The sequence below is a fragment of the Anolis sagrei genome, chromosome 1 (assembly GCF_037176765.1).
Source record: "Anolis sagrei isolate rAnoSag1 chromosome 1, rAnoSag1.mat, whole genome shotgun sequence".
Lineage (NCBI taxonomy): Eukaryota > Metazoa > Chordata > Lepidosauria > Squamata > Dactyloidae > Anolis > Anolis sagrei.
This window is the reverse complement of record NC_090021.1, coordinates 250,532,703-250,549,919: the sequence shown is the minus strand read 5'-3', so window position 1 is coordinate 250,549,919 and position 17,217 is coordinate 250,532,703. Positions and strand designations below refer to the sequence as shown.

Genomic DNA, 17,217 nt, shown 5'->3' with positions numbered 1-17,217 from the left:
TATGATCCTGGACTCATCGCTGAGCTTGGAATCCCAGGTTTTGGCGGTGACCAGGGGAGAATTTGCACAGTTAAAGCTTGTGCGCCAGCTGCACCTGTACCTTGGGAAATCTGGCTTGGCCACAGTAGTCCATGCTCTGGTTACATCCCGTATAGACTACTGCAATGCTCCCTACGTGAGGTTAACTTTGAAGACTGTCCGGAAGCTTCAATTGGTCCAACGGACGGCAGCCAGATTGTTAACAGGAGCAGCACTCAAGGAGCATACAACTCCTCTGTTGCACCAGCTCCAGTAGCTGCCGGTCTGCTACCGAGCACAGTTCAAAGTGCTGGCATTTGCAAATACTGTGTAACAGACATAGGAAATGGAATGGTTTCATGATGTGATTGGATGATGTTTTTAACGAGGAGATCCTAATGATACATGGTTTTATTGATTTTATTGACTCTGTTATGGTTTTATTATTCGATTATTTTATTGTATTGAAATTGTATTTTATGGTCTTGGTACCAACTGTAAACCGTACCGAGTCGCCTGCGGGCTGAAAGGGACAGTATATAAATGCAGCAAATAAATAAATAAATAATTGGAGCAGGATTTCTTATCCACACAACAATTAAACATGGAACACAGCCCTATCTACACAGCAGCTTAAAACACCAAAATACGGACCTGAGACTGGGGGCCCTTCCACCCAGCCATATAACCCAGAATATCAAGGCAGAAAATTCCACAATATCTGCTTTGAATTGAGTTATCTGAGTCCACGCTGCCATATATTCAAGTTCAAAGCAGAAAATGTGGAATTTTATTCAGTAGTGTGGAAGGGGCCAGGGTTTCATTGAAATGATTCACCAAACCAAACTCAGAACAAAGCTCAAGAGATACTGTAATAGTTTGCTTCACTGTCTTTGAGGGAAAGGTCAATTTCATTTTATTATCATAGCAGATGATCTAAAAACTATAAATGCATTTCAGCCCCATATAAACATGCTATGCCAATGTATAATTCTGTATCAATAACATTTAAAAAATACTTTGTACTGATAGGAGGTGTAATGTTTTGAATTCTTTGAATTATGGCCTGCAAGCTTCCTGTTCTATCAGGCTCAAAACTCACTCATCAAGACAGAAATAGAAAGCTATTACTAACATGCAATTGGTTATTATTACAAAATGTCAACATCTTAATAACGTCTCTTGCAAAGGTGGATCACAAACAGAAAGAAAATTAAATAGGAAGTAGGCAAACATTACCTAATTTCCTCCTCAGCTGATAACTTTGAATTGTTTCATCCATTTCAGTTTTTTATTAGATTTAATTAATTCTTACACACATTCAAAAATGCATCGAAAAAGCAATGTGAATTCTGCTGATGCTTGCACTAAAGAGCTAAATTATATGATACATTAAATGCATAGTAGGCAGCTATGCCTTTTCATTTTGTTTAAATTACAGGTAAATAAATCCCCACACAGAAATATGGGGTATTTAAACATCCCTACCAGTCACCTACTTTCCCACATTTGCTAAATAATTAAAAATAATACATTTTGGACACTAGTGGTCCCAATCTATATTGGAGCTCCTCCAGCTTGCTTATAGGTAAACGAGGCTGCACTTACATACTGGTTATTTAATTTATTGTGTAATTTCTTGCTCAGAATTTGGAACTATGAATTAACTTGGCATGGAACTATGGCATGGCTGAATATACTTGAAAAAAATAGGAGTATTTTCTAGAGAGCGAGACAATTATGTGCACTATAGCCATAATCATTCCTCGAGTAATGAAAGAACCAGAAGTAGCCATGGAAACTAATTCATATTTCACAATGGAGATTTTCCCAGTAGTTCCATTACAACACTGGAGATTTGTCAGACACATATAATGGCCCACCAGTTGGACTCAAAGCAATAATTAATAAGGGTTGTTTAGCATTGTATGCATACTCATTAAGCCACAAGCCTTCAATAAACAGTGTAATAACAGATTTGCCTCTGAGCATCCATACAATGAAAGATATGATGCAAATGCATAGAGAATCAGAACTGCAGGAAGCTTTGTAGGGTAATCAATTCAAGAAATCCAGAGCTAAAGCAGCCTCAAGAAATATCTGTCCAGGCTCCACTTGAAGACCCACAGAAAGCGAATATATGCCAGACACCTCTGGATTATTGTTTTTATCTTTATTATCCCACTCTTAAAATGTTAACAATTGTCTGCCAAAGGCCAGTGCAAACCTTTCCACATCTGTAGCTTGGGTCTATTGCTTTTCTTTTTCTTTTTAGGGACCAAAAAAAATATCCCAGTCTTAGAAATCCCTACCTCAGTTTGTACAATTATTGGTAAAAATAAAGACTATTAAGCAAACTTGTCTTTAGCCAGTGAACTCAATATATTTTGTGCCTTTGGGCTGGATCATGACAATGTGTATTTGGATTCTGCTTCAGAGCCAACAGAGTCTATTCCTGTGTTTGAATGTATCTCTAGACCTTTTCACACACACTAATTATAGCAGTATTATTCCACTATATTGCCATGCCCGTGTCTTATAAAATAATGGAGAACTGCAATTTGGGACACTAAAGTTGCCATGGCATTTCAAGTAGAATCATACCGTTATAATTGTGTAGTCTGAAAGCCCTCCTCCCTTTTATGGATGCACACATACATATGCCCATATAAATAAATGTCAATTTAAATTTAATATGACACCTTAAAATAATAGTTTTAAAAAGCAAAAAAGAAAGTCAGTCTTTTTCAGTAGGTGATATGGCCAGTGAAAACAAAAATGAAACTGTGTGAGCTACTTCATTCAGCTCTGCCTTAGCGTATACAGGAGGACAAACAAACCAGTTTGTCTTCTAGGATGGAGCGTCCATGGCTCTTTTTCCTGGGGTATTTGTTGAATTCAAAAGCCCAGTGTATACAGAGGAGTGACATCTGCACATTAGAATTCTGAAGCACTGCTCACAAACGCACACATGACCATCCTGGATGAAAAGCTGGCAGGGCATTACTTCAAAGAAACACAGGACTGCTTTGAAATCAAGAGGAAGGATAGGAGGCTAGCAGTAAAAGAAAGCCTGATCTATGAAATGCTATTTATTTTTATGTACAGCTTACCAGAAAGACACTGTAAGGACTTTTATTTAACCCCAGCACGAATAGAGCAAGGAGACAGATACTGCTTTGAATTCCCTGCCTGTTAAGAAAATATTTCTATGCAAATAAGGTTGTTTTTAAAATATTGCTTTTGCAACTAATTCTGCAAGGAGGTGGCACAGTTAGCCCTGCATCCCTGCATCCCTGCATCCACTATGTATTGCCCCTTTTACCAGCAGGTAAGGTAGGTGTTTAGGCAATAAAAACCTGATCCATATAGAAGATATGGTAGCCACCTAAGATAGTTGCATCAAATATCCATACTCAGAGGCATTACACTTCCAGCTTTCAAAAGCTGAGGAGAAGCAATTGTCACTTTCATTCACACTGTTTCTGAGCTTCTACAGGCATTGTGTTAGACCACTTCAGTCATAATAGCTGGTGTGATCCAGTAAGCCAATGCTATATTGTTTCTGAAGCCATCTGAATAAAAATTTCATGGACCGACCACCAAGCTACTTCTGTAACCTGCATTACTTCCTGTAACCTGTATTACTAATGAGTTGTTGCTATCTGCACTTTTCACTTGGACATTTTGCCTGTTTTGTTATCTAATGTATTTTTAATAAAACTTTCTGTTAAGTAAAAACATAAGCGTTCAGAAACTAGGAAATAACAGCAATTCTGGAGTTGGGAGTTTTCACTGGGAAAAAATGAAGATCTAGCCTGCTTTACCACACCTCCATACTTGATCTTGTATGAAAACGAATATGTGAACACGTTCAGTTGGAAATAGTTACTTGATTCAATTAAACATCTTTCTCACCTTATCCAGTTTGGCTTTTATTGTTGGCAATATTTTTATTCATTTTGTCTTGATTCAGAATTTGTCTTGTTCTGATTCTTATTCTCTTGATGTTTCTTCCAAAATTTATTTAGAGACCCCTCCAAACTACACCGTTAAAACATGATGATTCCATTTTAACTTCCATACTTCCAACCAATGAAATCCTAGAATTGGGAATTGAGAAGGGAGCATTTTGCCTTCTAAGAGCTCCTTTCGTGCCTCTGATTAAACTACAAATCCCAGGATTCCATAAGATGGAGTCATGGAAACATAACACTAGACTTGTTTGCAGGCGACCCTGGTTCATGAGAAATCTATTCTGTCCTAAGCCATTTGTTGACTTATCCATTTCATTTGCCAAAGGATCATATTGCTATCCTTGGGATTAGAGAGCCGTTCGTCTTTATTACTAAAATCCTATCCTTAAAACAAGAAGCGAATGAATATGTTGGATGTGCTGTGGAATATTATAAGATTATACACTACTCTTTTTATTATTTGTCTTAAATATCACTACATGCAAATTTGTAATAACAGGAAGAGATTACAGTTTTCAAATTGTAATTTGCTCAGCTGCAATTATGGCAAATGGCTCATGGGATTTCATTTCTCCTGCAGACATACAGTTTAAATGATTAACCATTTCTCCTATTGCTAGAATTGTAAAGTTCTCCATTTTCTTCTAATTAGCATGTCAATGACTGATTGGGCTGGAAACGGAACTCATTTCAGAAATCATAATCACTGCAGTCAAATTGCTCTGAGGTCATAGGACAATTTGAAGTGTCATCTTACACCAATGAATAACTGGATTTACAGGAGACAAATGCATACAATTAATCAGTAGCAGAATTATCAGTGTAGTCATTCATCTGAGACATGACAATGTGTGTACTTACAAATTTTATAATTGTTATATCCCTGCCTACAAAATGGTTGGTTAAAATAAATAAGAGATTGAGGGTTTTATTAACATCCAGACGACCCAAAACTAATTCTACAGATGCCTGTTATACATTATGTGAATGCTATATATCTTTATTGATCTGTAAGAACATGGAAAAAGCAACTAGTTGGCACAAACAGCCATATCCAAAAACCACTATCTTCATTTTATGAAAAGTGCGTTTTCATTAAGCCTAATATTTTCCTGGTGCTCATCTTTATCACATTGTTCTGATCAGTCACAGAGTCACTCCGACAAGTATTTCACATCTGAAGTCCTCCACTAAGCTAATGCAAGGAAATTTTTAGTATTGCTCATGTATAATTCATCAGTTTTACACTCTGAATTAACTGATTATACATTAAAAAAACTAGGCTTATTTTAACAAAAAGAGATCAGCCATGCTATGAATGTGGCATTTCACAATAGCTTTAGTCCAGAAAATGGGAATAGTGCAAGCCACAGGGGTCTGGTGTGGCCCTTGGGGCCACTACTGACCCACCAATTCTGCAACACACACACACACACACACACACCCCAAAGGATTGACATAAAATAATCTGTCCTGACAGAAGAAAAACCCTCAATGTTTTTGAACACTGAACCCTGTTATTTTAGTGGTGCCCTCCACCCTGAAACAGCCCCAGAAGGTGCCTAGCTGTGACACAACATCCCTCTGGTCATTAACATGGGTGCCAACAGCATAGCAGCAGTACTCCAGAGCTCTAGAGAAGCCCAAACCAGCTGGTATAGGCCTCCTGGAGCTGCAGAATTCATAACAAACTCTGCTGGGTCCAACCTAATACAAACTATACCACAGACCACATCTACACAGGCATGTTATCCCAGGGCTGATCCAGTTTACTGCTGCTGGTTGACCACCATTACTATCTCCTTCCTACTGATTGCAGTGGCAACCACTAACTGCACAATTGTTGGTGGCTATCACTTGTTGCCTGGAGTGATGTTGACCAGAGTGCTAGAGCAATGCGGGGGAGTCATTTTGTGGCTGGTGGTCAAAATGGGGACAATAAATGCCATTTTGTGTCCCTGGGCTGCCTAAGCCCAGGGAATATGAAATGACCATGTAAACAATTGTGGCTGGTTTTGTATTGGAACCATTCCAAATAGTTTACATAGACAGGGTCTGGATTGCTCCAAATTTCTGGGAAATGGCAGAGCAACCAGCAACTTTTCTTAACACTGTTCAATGCTGTGTTAACCCAAATCAGCTCCGTGTGTCATGTAGATGCCATGGAGCTAATTTGCCCCTCCTTTCAGAGTTAAATGTCTTTGTAGATGGGCTACTGCGTGCGAAACAAATGCTGACATTTCATATGAAATTTTAGAAATCAGAGTTCAACTCATTATTTAACTGCCAGAAATATAGAGGCAAATAAAATATCAACAAGCAGTCTAAATATCATGCAAGTGGATGCCCACTATAAAAACATGAAAGGGTTTTTAATTCTTTTATGTCCAGTTTTGAGGAGTTTGTTAATTGTTAGGATTTTAACTTTGGTTATCAGTTTTTTTAAAAAAAAATCTGCAGTGGGCGCAGGGCCACTACTGTACCTTTTTCTATTGTACAGGAGATATATGCCAAGCAACAGTGCCAATCTCTGTGGTGACTACTGTTGGATGACTCTCCACAGTGAGATCAATTTGATTGGCATCTGTGAATTGTACTTCCTCTATAAACCTTTGACTGCAGTCTTCAATTTCTAATTCAGCATGACGCTGTAAAATACAGCCCTTTTCAAAAAGTTCAAAGTTCATCAGTTAGTTGTTCTCATAAAGGAATATGTAATGGGGTAGGAAACACATAACAGGTTGCATATGTTGACTCTTCAACAACTCAACAACAGATCAACATAATGTTAGAGGGGGGTTTTTAATAAAAGGATTTTCAGCTGCTAACCCACTATAGATTGTATAACCATTTGCACATACAAAGGTCATGCTTCAACTACAGGGAATAGAAAGCAATCTTGCTTCCACACAAATATAAGCCTTAGCCTTATCTGATTCAGGATGACAGCCCCCAACATCCTGATTTAGTAGATAAAAATAATGTTCTTTTCCTCACAAATATGCAAACAAAAGTTGTGAGAAAATCTGTAAAAAAAAAAAAAAAGAACAACAAAAGAACATATTCAACATATTTACATTTTATATTAAGGTTTGTTTCCCACAATTTCTTGAAATTATAGAGTAACATGAACCCCTCCCTCCCAAAAAGTTAAACATATGTTGTGAGTGTGAGCTACACACTAGTATAGAAGATATGACAGATTCTAGCTGAAATGTTTAAGCTTACTGCCATCAAATCTCACTGCCTAGAAGTATGAGACGCCTTTGAAATTCAAAGAACAAAGCTGGGTGAAAATACTTGATATTGATACCCAATATTTTCATACCCACAAAAGAAATCCCCCCTCCTTGCATTTCCTCTTCATCTCTCCAGATCTCAGAAAGAGTTCAAAGCAGATTTAGTAAAGCATGTGAGAAGAACAGAAAATAAATTCCGCTTAAAATGTTCAGTCTACTAACACAGAGACACAGCCAGATACAATACTTAGCTTAAAATGGCTTATATTAGCTATATGCATGCATTGTTATGTATGCATAATATAAGTAAATGTAGCGGAATAAGTAAATACCAGCAAAATTAGAAAAAAATAGTGAATATGAAATATTTTAACCATAAATTGCAGTTTGTCAAAAAGGAGGTTGTTTCTCATTGTTTTTTTAAAAAAACTGAACACTGTCGGTATCTTTTAGGAATACAAATTCAATAATCTCTGCATCAGGGTTTTTTTTAGTCCCCTGCATTAAAATTTAACATGTTTTAAGTTGTCAATACAGAGTTTACATTCAGCCCAAAATAGAGAAAAATATATATTTATATTTTATTTTTTTCTTTTAAAAGGGGTGAGAATTAATTAAGCCTGGCCTTGATTAATTGAATCTATAGCCGGTCTGGCCCTGACCTGCCACTGGAGAAAAAGAAAAAACCTTATTAGATACACCTGCAGGATTTGGCTCTGCCCCGACCAATTTGTAAAAGGGAGCTTTCATGACTGCGACACACAAAATCATTCAATGAGCACTTTGTACAGCCTGCTTGCATATGAAGTTAGAGAATACTTCACTGTGTCAATAAAAGTGAATAGCCCTTTCAGATTCATAAATCAAATGAGTTCTTTTCCTCAGCCATTTCTACATAAAAACAAGATGTCAAAATAATCAGTTGATTTTCCAGATAAATTGAAATTTTTGCCTTATGGCTTATCATAAAGGATGGCACTGTTTGAGTCTCCATTACAAAGGCCTCATTCTATCAAAGTGTGTTCTACAAAATCAGCACATGCTGGACACAAACTATTTTACTGTTTAACCTCCTGTATAACGTGACTTCACATATAAGTTCACAAAAGTTTTTTTGTGACAAAATTATAAACTTTGATATGAACCACAGATAAGTCATAGGGAAACACCTTAGGGGGGCAAATCCCCCTGGCTGCTTCCTTCACTATTTTCCCATCCAGGCATTCAAAAGGGCCCTTCACCACTCTGCTCAGAAAAAGAGATGGTTTCATTAAAGTACTATAATTGTGTAGTGTGAAAGGGGTATTAAATAACGGTGTCCACAAACCTCTACCTAAAGCTACCCATCAGAGCAATTGAAATATTAATATGTGGACAACACAGGTTCTCTCTCAATTAACCACACCAGTTCAGTCTTCCAAATGCTTTTGAAGAATACTTACTTTGAACAATGTAGCTTAAACAAGATCATTAGCATCAAATAATCCTTCTCAATAAATAAATCCCTTTACATTAATGTATCTCACTATTCATCCCATTCTTATTTAATAATTAGCAGCATGCAGCTAACCTTTGTGTTTCCCCTTTTTCTCCTGCCTGGTGTTGCCAGTTTGGCAACCTCCTGTGGCTGCCTTGGTTTTTTTAGTTGATTTTGGAGCTTGTGAGTCTGCTACCACCTTTACATCTTCTGGCTCAGCCTCCTGCACTGCTTGAGCGATTCAGGACACCCCAATCAAAGAAACATACAAACGAGAGAGAGAGAGAGAGAGAGAGAGAGAGAGAGAGAGACCAAGACAAAGAAAACAAGAGAGAAAATAAGGGAGAGAAAGAATAAGAAATACATGAAGCCACAGGGAGGTAAGCAAAGCAGATTATAAAAGTATGTTTCAGTTAGTCAAACAAAAAGAAAATGGCAAGACAAAGGGTTTCTACACATTGAACATTTCTTAGGTGGATTTCCAAAATCCAAAATACTCCAAAGTCCAAAAGTGTCCACATGGATGGCTAAAGTTGTGACCTTTGCTTTTTGATTGTTAAAATGTGCATAAACTTTGTTTCATGCATTAAAATGTTTACAATGATGTGTGTAAAGTGCATATGAAACATAAATGAATTTCTTGTGTAGTCTTGGGTCCCATCTCCAAGATATCCCATTATATCCATAGATAAGTTAAACTGCATTATTTGAGTCTACACTGACCTATAATGGCACTTCACACTGCATTATATGATAGTGTAGTGATAGGACCCTGGTGAGTTCTTCCCCAAAGTAAAATGGAGTATTAAAGTGTTTTGAGTATCAACTGATTTGCATGTGTAGCTACATTGCTCATTTTAAGAAAAACACACACTTTTTATGACAATCTATTACTTGCCTTCCTATTATACCAGTAATTTTTTCATTTAAGTAGCATTAGCCTGAAGCTAAAAGAATCTATTAATATGAGTTGTAGCTTGAAGATTTAGTTCTGACAGAAGAGAACACTCTGAGTAGTTGTCAAAGCCTGAATTTTAATAGATACATATGACCTTGTCAAGCAAGAGCTGAAACACTCTACATTACTTTATGTGATAAACGATCCATATCCTAGCTGTCTCATATCCTTGGTGATAAAATCAGCAAAATTAGGCTGCATTCCTATGCACACTTACCTAGGGACTCAAGAACTTGAAAGGGCTTACATCTGACTAAATGTGCTTGGATTGCATTGTAAATGCCTCATAATTATGACAGAATTGAAATCTATTATACCAAGAGTCCGCAAACTAAGGCCCGAGGGCCGGATACGGCCCTCCAAGGTCATTTACCTGGCCTTTGCTCTGGGTCAACCTAAGTCTGAAACAACTTGAAAGCACACAACAACAACAACAATCCTATCTCATCAGCCAACAACAGCCAACACTTCCCATTGAAATAGTAATAAGTTTATATTTGTTAAAATTGTTCTTCATTTTAATTATTGTATTGTTTTAAAGTGTTTTTTTGCACTATAAATAAGATATGTGCAGTGTGCATAGGAATTCACTCATGCTTTTTTCAAATTATGATCCGGCGTTCCAACACTTTGAGGGACTGTGACCTGGCCCACTGTTTAAAAAGTTTGAGGACCCTTGCATTATACAATAAGAAGCTATTTCATAAAGATTAATTCCATTGCATCACTAAAATAAAGCCATAACTAACAAAGTGCCATCTTTTAAAAGCACATATTAAATTTCTAGCTATTTCTTTCTGTTTCAGATGTAAGGACTATAAAATCAAGAAAAACAAAGACCACCTATCCATTTCCCTTACACATAAGCAACTACACATCCTCCCAAAAGATTTGCATCCTTGTTCATGTGTGAATATATCAGTATAATCTTAGCTACACATAGTGAACACTCACAAATCTTCCCGCAATCCATTAGGTGAAAAAAAATTAATGCTGCAGAAATGGCTTGCAGCTTTCTACACAAATGGATCTGCTGAAAACCTGATATGTAACTATTCCTTCTAACATGAGCTATGGGGCCACAGGTGCTCACATCCACTGCTCTCTAACTATCAACTAACCCCCGGTTAACGAGTTAAAATGTATTCAGGCATATTTTACTTCATTATAGTAAACTTGCTACCTCTGTTAAAAAGGCATGCACAATAAAAATACCATGAAGGTAGTATCCAAGTTGAAACACAAAATTCATTTATGTTTCATAAATGCCTTATACATATAACCTGAGGGTAATTTTACACACAATCTTTTAATATTTTTGTGCAAAGAGAAAGATTTTTTATATACTGAACTGTCAGAAAGCAAAGGTGTCACTATCTAAGGCACCCATCTGGACCATTTTGGGGTTTGCCATATTTCAAATTTTGGAATTCTGGATAAGGAACACTCAATCTGCATTCGCTGTGTAAGAAATGAAACTTGCACACTTCACGGATCTTTTGAAAGAAAGGAAGTTCCAGGCATCAATAGGGTGTGAGGTGGTTTTCTGTCATAAAGAATCACATGATAAGAGACAGAAGGACCCTTCAGTTGTATTCCTGCCATCCACATATTGGGAGTGGGATGCGGAAAATGTGTAGAGAAGAATCTGATACTATACTATATAAAGTCTCCTCCTGTGATTAGGAATCCTGAACAATCTGGGTTTCACATCACTGGTTAAGGCCCTGCCATAGACACCAAGCTTGCCTGTACATGTGTTCCACTCCCATATTTCAGGCACTGAGATTTGACAGTCCTTCTTTCTTTTTTGATACAATTGTTCTACTTTGCCGAATAGAAATATTGTCTTCTTACAACTCAAGAAAAGGCTACAGCAGGCAAAAATGTAAGTCAAATCAGAGCCTGGAAAAAATTGTATTGCCAAAGAATGTAAAGGCAAACTATCAGTCAAATGCACTTAACATTCAAACATCTGATCATTCATATGTAAACTGCAGCTAAGCTGTAATTAAAATGGCAAGTGTGATTCTGAAGTTTTTCAATGCTGTAATTATTTCTTTTTCCTATCATATGTGACAAGGAAAAGAGAGCACCAATTTAGACTTTAAGAAGCATATATTATTGCCAAAAATAAGGATATTTTTGCAAGGTAATAAACCATTTTATAGTATAATTAAATAGAAAGAAATTAGGCTTTTGATAATTATAAGCAGGTTGCTGGAAGGAGATGATCTCAAGTTTTTATTGGGCTGCAAGCAAATGATGGCATAACAAGAACTTAAAATATTATGAAGATAGATATAAATTCAAGAATAAGTGATTACTCACTAGCAGCTTTTGGGACAGCAATGACATTGCAGTGTACCACTAAATGCTCTTCAGTGCCTGAATTAAAATGGTTCATGTGTACACAATAGGGGGTGGAGGTGGGGTTCTAGAAAGATACTCAGTTACTGATGGTGCATTTAATAAAAGGATGAGTTTTAATGGAAAAAAGAGGATTATCATGAAAGACAAAAAACCTCCTGAAACTTTTATGAAGTCAACTTACTACAAAATCTAGAGAAGAAATGTTGATTCTGTTGACAATTTATCCTCTTTTATATTGTATAAAAGCCATGTTTTGAATGTCTGCCTAAAAACCACCATAAATTCATTACTAAAACATATCCCAAATGCATTCCTCACCCTTTTAGCAGAATCCTACCCCAACAAAGATAAAAGTTCAATACTTTCAGAATGAAGAACAATGGATGCATTTGCTGTTTCAAAAATACCTGTCACTTTCACAGTGAACCTTTCCCTTCCACACCCTATTTTACACAACAGAAAAAAGAATCACAATATTCTTTGATGAAATACTGAAATAGGTTTTAAAGGGGGATTAAACATATGCACAGATTATACAGCTGTGAGAAAATAATTGTCACGCATTTAGGTTAATTTCTGCATGCCTTCCAGTCATTTCTGATTTATGTCAATGCCAAAGCAATCCTATTTTGGGGTTTTCTTGGCAGATTTTGTTCAGAAGGAGTTTGTCCTTGCTTTCTCCTAGGCTGAAAGAAAGTATGACTTGCTGAGGTTTCCACAGATGATTGGGGATTTGAATCCTGGTCTCCCAGTGTCCTAGTTCAATACTGAAACCATTATATCACACTAGCTGTCTTTAAATGAATAGTTTACAAAATTAGCATTAGTGTTTGGGTTTAAGTCGATTCTTTTTTTTTCTTACTTTTCTCCATTAAATTATGGTTATTCCCACTGTATACATCAGTCTACTTCCATTTATTGCTAGGACATCAAACCCCCATCCAACATATTCATGTTGCAATAAACTGGTATATACCATGGTAAATGGTGCTGCTGTTGCTGTTGAGGTAAGATTCAACCAAAGGTGCTTGTTCTTCGGATTGTTTCATCCGGCGTGCCCTGGCACGACTGTCCACATTGGACTGAACCATGAGTGGTTCCTGACGTTTTTTCTTCTGTTTCTGCTCTAGTAAAGCTCTCTAGGAAGAAGACAAAGAGACACACACAGAAAAAGTCCATGTCATATTAGATGTTAACATTAATGTGGAAAACCGTGGGCAGAAAGGTTCCCAGAGTCTCTCACGGGTTGATGTACTGAATTAAGCGATATTAGGTTTGACACTAACACCCACCACAGCTCTGCAGCAATCCATTTATCTTGCTACTATTATGTAAACTAGGACACCAAGACAAGTCTTTTTAGGCATCATCTTTATAACCCAAAGTAGAGAACACACCCAGGGTTGCAAGCAAAGATGAACAGTTTCATTAATAGCAATCTGAGATACAGGAATGCTTGGACTAAATCAGGAGTCCTCAAACTAAGGCCTGGGGGCTGGATGCGGCCCTCCAAAGTCATTTACCCGGCACTCACTCAGAGTCAACCTAAGTCTGAAATGACTTGAAAGCACATAACAACAACAATCCTATCTCGTCAGCCAAAAGCAGTCCCACATTTCCCATTAAAATACCAACAAGTTTATATTTGTTAACACTGTTCCTCATTTTAATTATTGTATTGTTTTTAAGTGTTCTTTACACTACAAATAAGGTATGTGCAGCGTGCATAGGAATTCATGGTGGGGTTTTTTTTCTTCAAATTATAATCTGGCCCTCCAACAGTTTGAGGGACTGTGACCTGGCCCTCTGTTTAAAAAGTTTGTGGACCCCTGGACTAAATGGTACGAATAGAACAAAATTTAAATGAAAAGTGTTTGCCCATCTTTAGGCTATGCAAACCCATATAGTAGACCTAAGTCACCAATTTACATACTTTATAATGGAGTAAAATGAACACAGTAGCAAGGTTTTGGATCTGACTCATCAACTACTTTCTGTAGCTCTTGAACAAAAACATTGGACTTCTATATTTCTTATGCTCAACTAGATGTTTACAACCCAATTTTGAACGAATGAGATATTTATTCTGAGGTTGATAACTAGAGTTCCCAGAAATCAGGGCCTAGCTCTGAGTTTCAGTGCCTAGATCTTAGGTCTCAATGTGATAGGAGAAATCATAGTGTGAGAGTGCTGCCTTGTAAAGAAAAATAATCTTGTTGTGTGTTAATCATTGATCCTGCTGTTGAAGGCTGCTTCAGAATGGCAACTGAAGAATGAATGCAGTTTGACACCACTTTACTTACCATGACTCAATACTATGGAATCTGGGGGCTGTCATTTGGTGAGGCACCAATACTCCTTGGCAGAGAAGAGTAAATACCTTGTAAAACTACAACCCCCATGATTCCATAGTATTGACCCATGGCAATTAAAGCGATGACACCGTATTCATGCTACATTATAAAAACTGACTACAATGAACTAGAGAAAGTGCAGACTATGGAACATATATGGTCTCGTGCCCTTTTTTTTAAAAAAAAATGTTTTTCCTTACATGTCCTTAAAATTCCCATTTTATTTACACTTCTGAGCCCACAAGCTGTTTTAAGCCCAGGAATTTTTTCGTTTCCAATAGGAACTGTGGCACATGTTTCTCTTGGCCATATAATGTCACAGAAAGCCAAAAACTTGGAGACATTGGCATAATTATGGGACACAGAAAAAGTATTAACTGAGTCCAGAAATTTGAGAAACAAAAAATCTGATTTTTTTTAAAAAAAAATCAGATTCTAATAATCATATTAGATCAAAATCTAATTTAAAAACCAATATTAAAATCATGGCCCAGTGTAAAAATGATCTATGCAGAATAAATTATTCCAGTTTATTTCAGTACTCTATTTCAGTTCTCAGTCACTAAGTAGATTTTATAGCCAGGAAGGAAAGAACTTATTTCCCAGCTGGATGGTTCTCTCTTTCCAGATGTCCCCACATTTATGTTATGGCAGTATATACTACATATTTATGAGGTGTGTCTCAGCTTGAGCAACTCAAAATTTCCACATTCAAAGCATACATGCAATTTTAAACAGCCCAGTGACATATTCGCCTCCCACTATTTTGTGTTCATTCGGTTTCTTGGGAGTGTATAACTTCCCTTTGCTGTGCAGAATAAAAAGAGATAAGTCATGAAAGCAATGTATTTTTAACCCAGGATCCTCATGCTGGGATCCTACACCCACACAGTATTCAAATCAGTCAAAGTGACTTCCCTGTGATGAATAAGTTAAGTTCCAAAGGAACCTAATGCACTTATGTGGCTTGTTCGGTGTCAGTGGAACACAAACAAGATATATACGATTGCAGGAATGTGAGGAAGAATTCTGAAGTCACAAACCCTCAAACTGAGATCTACAATAGGATAGGAAAAAATAACACTTGTATTTAAAAGTAAAAAATATTGGCATTTTACAGCCTCTCTGACAATGTTACATTTAATTACATGTTAAATATAACTGATTTCTCACAGTCCCCAGGGTTACAAAGAAGATAGGTTCTGTAGGTTTGTTCTAAGCTGAATTTGTATGTAAGTCAGAACAGGTACATTTTTAAGTGTAATCTCAGCCCCAAATTATTATTATTATTTTTAATTTTGGATAGCAAAGGGAAGGATTATCTGTTTTGCTACCTGTGCCCCTGTCCAGAAGATTTAATCTCACTTTCTGTCTCTGTGATAATTGGATTTTGAAAATTTTGGATTGTTGTGGAAACAAGGATTGATGCCAAAGATTCAGTTGAGACATCTTTTCCCCATAACTCTTACAGGAGTGAATTTCCCTTACTAGGGTTAGATTTTACAAACTGACACGAGCTCTAAGATCTGCCACGTAGGTTCTCCTCTCAGTCCCGCCTCAGTCTCAAGTATGGTTGATGGGGACAAGGGAGAGGGCCTTCTCGGTGGTGGTCCATCCCAGGGAACTTAGACAAGCCCCCAAACTACAGCACTTTTGGAAAGAGCTAAAAATTTGGCTCTTTCAGCAGGCTTTTGAAAAACTGATTGTATGGGCCTTTGATCAATGGCTACTGCTATATTTTAATGATTCTATTGCTCTTGTTAATTTTATATGTCTTGTTTTAAACGTGTTATGGGTTTTAATGTTAATATATTGTATTTTACATGTTGTATGGCACCATTGTGTGCTATTTGTAAGCCTCCCCGAGTCCCTATGGGAGATGGTGGCGTTGTATACATAAAATTATTATTATTAGACTTTTCTCTCATTTCCTGTTGTCTCACCCTCATTTGTAACCAAGAGTCATATGTAAGTTGGATGTTTGTAACTGCCTCTATTTACCTCTTGTAATACCCTCCATTATTGTGATCACAGGAAGCTTTGTTTGGTGAAGCATTTAGGATATCTAAGTGTGCATCTCCATTGTAGAATGAATGCAGTTGGACACCACTTGAACTGCCACGATTCAACTGTATGGAATCGTAAGAGCTATAGTTTGGTGAGACATCAGTACTATTTGGCAGAGAAGGTTAAAGATCTTGTGACACCACAACTCCCATGATTTCATAGCAATGAGTCATGGCAGTTAAAGTGAAGGTAAACTGCATTAATTCATAGATATAGATAAACCCTAAATTAGATTAAATCTTTGAACAAACTCATTTGTAAAAGTTTTTCATTTGTCAGGCACAAACACATAGAATATAAAAGGATCTCACAATTCTGAAGTACTGATTTTTTCCTGAAAAAGAATATTTAACAATTCTCAACTATACACACACGTGTGTGCGCGCACACACACACATATACATAGCTTTGTTATTCCAAAGAAATGTTGCAATGTCTCACTATTGTTTGATGTTGTTGTTTAATATACTTTATTTGATTTATGATTGTTTTATTTCTGTTTGCTACTGTTGCTGTGAACCGCTGGAGTCCCCATGGGGAGATAGGGTGGGATATAAATAAAGTTATATTGTTGTTGTTGTTGTTATTGTTTTAAGAAATCCAATTACTCAAACACCATCTATCACAATGAAATGACTTTAAAAAAGCCACAAGGATGGCTTACCATACCCACCTGTCTGTCAAGCTTTTGTTGTCGCAGATTGCTGCTCTCATCATCTAAAACACTGTCAAGATAAAAACAAAATAATTTATT

The 17,217-nt window shown here is 36.9% G+C and overlaps 1 protein-coding gene across 5 annotated transcripts in view; it reads right to left on the bottom strand.

The window, feature by feature from the left end:
* TUB (TUB bipartite transcription factor) overlaps positions 1-17,217 on the bottom strand; it is a 209,834-nt gene that overhangs the window by 29,652 nt on the left and 162,965 nt on the right. For 3 of the 5 annotated variants that reach the window (XM_060767386.2, XM_060767366.2, XM_060767379.2), the window contains exons 2-4: positions 17,137-17,188; positions 13,019-13,181; positions 8,805-8,942 (exon numbers count right to left, since the gene is read on the bottom strand). In XM_060767386.2, the coding sequence (XP_060623369.2) occupies positions 8,805-8,942; positions 13,019-13,181; positions 17,137-17,188 (353 nt within the window). The remainder of the gene's footprint in view (positions 1-8,804; positions 8,943-13,018; positions 13,182-17,136; positions 17,189-17,217) is intronic. The other 2 variants (XM_060767373.2, XM_060767394.2) reach the window with 2 other exon arrangements.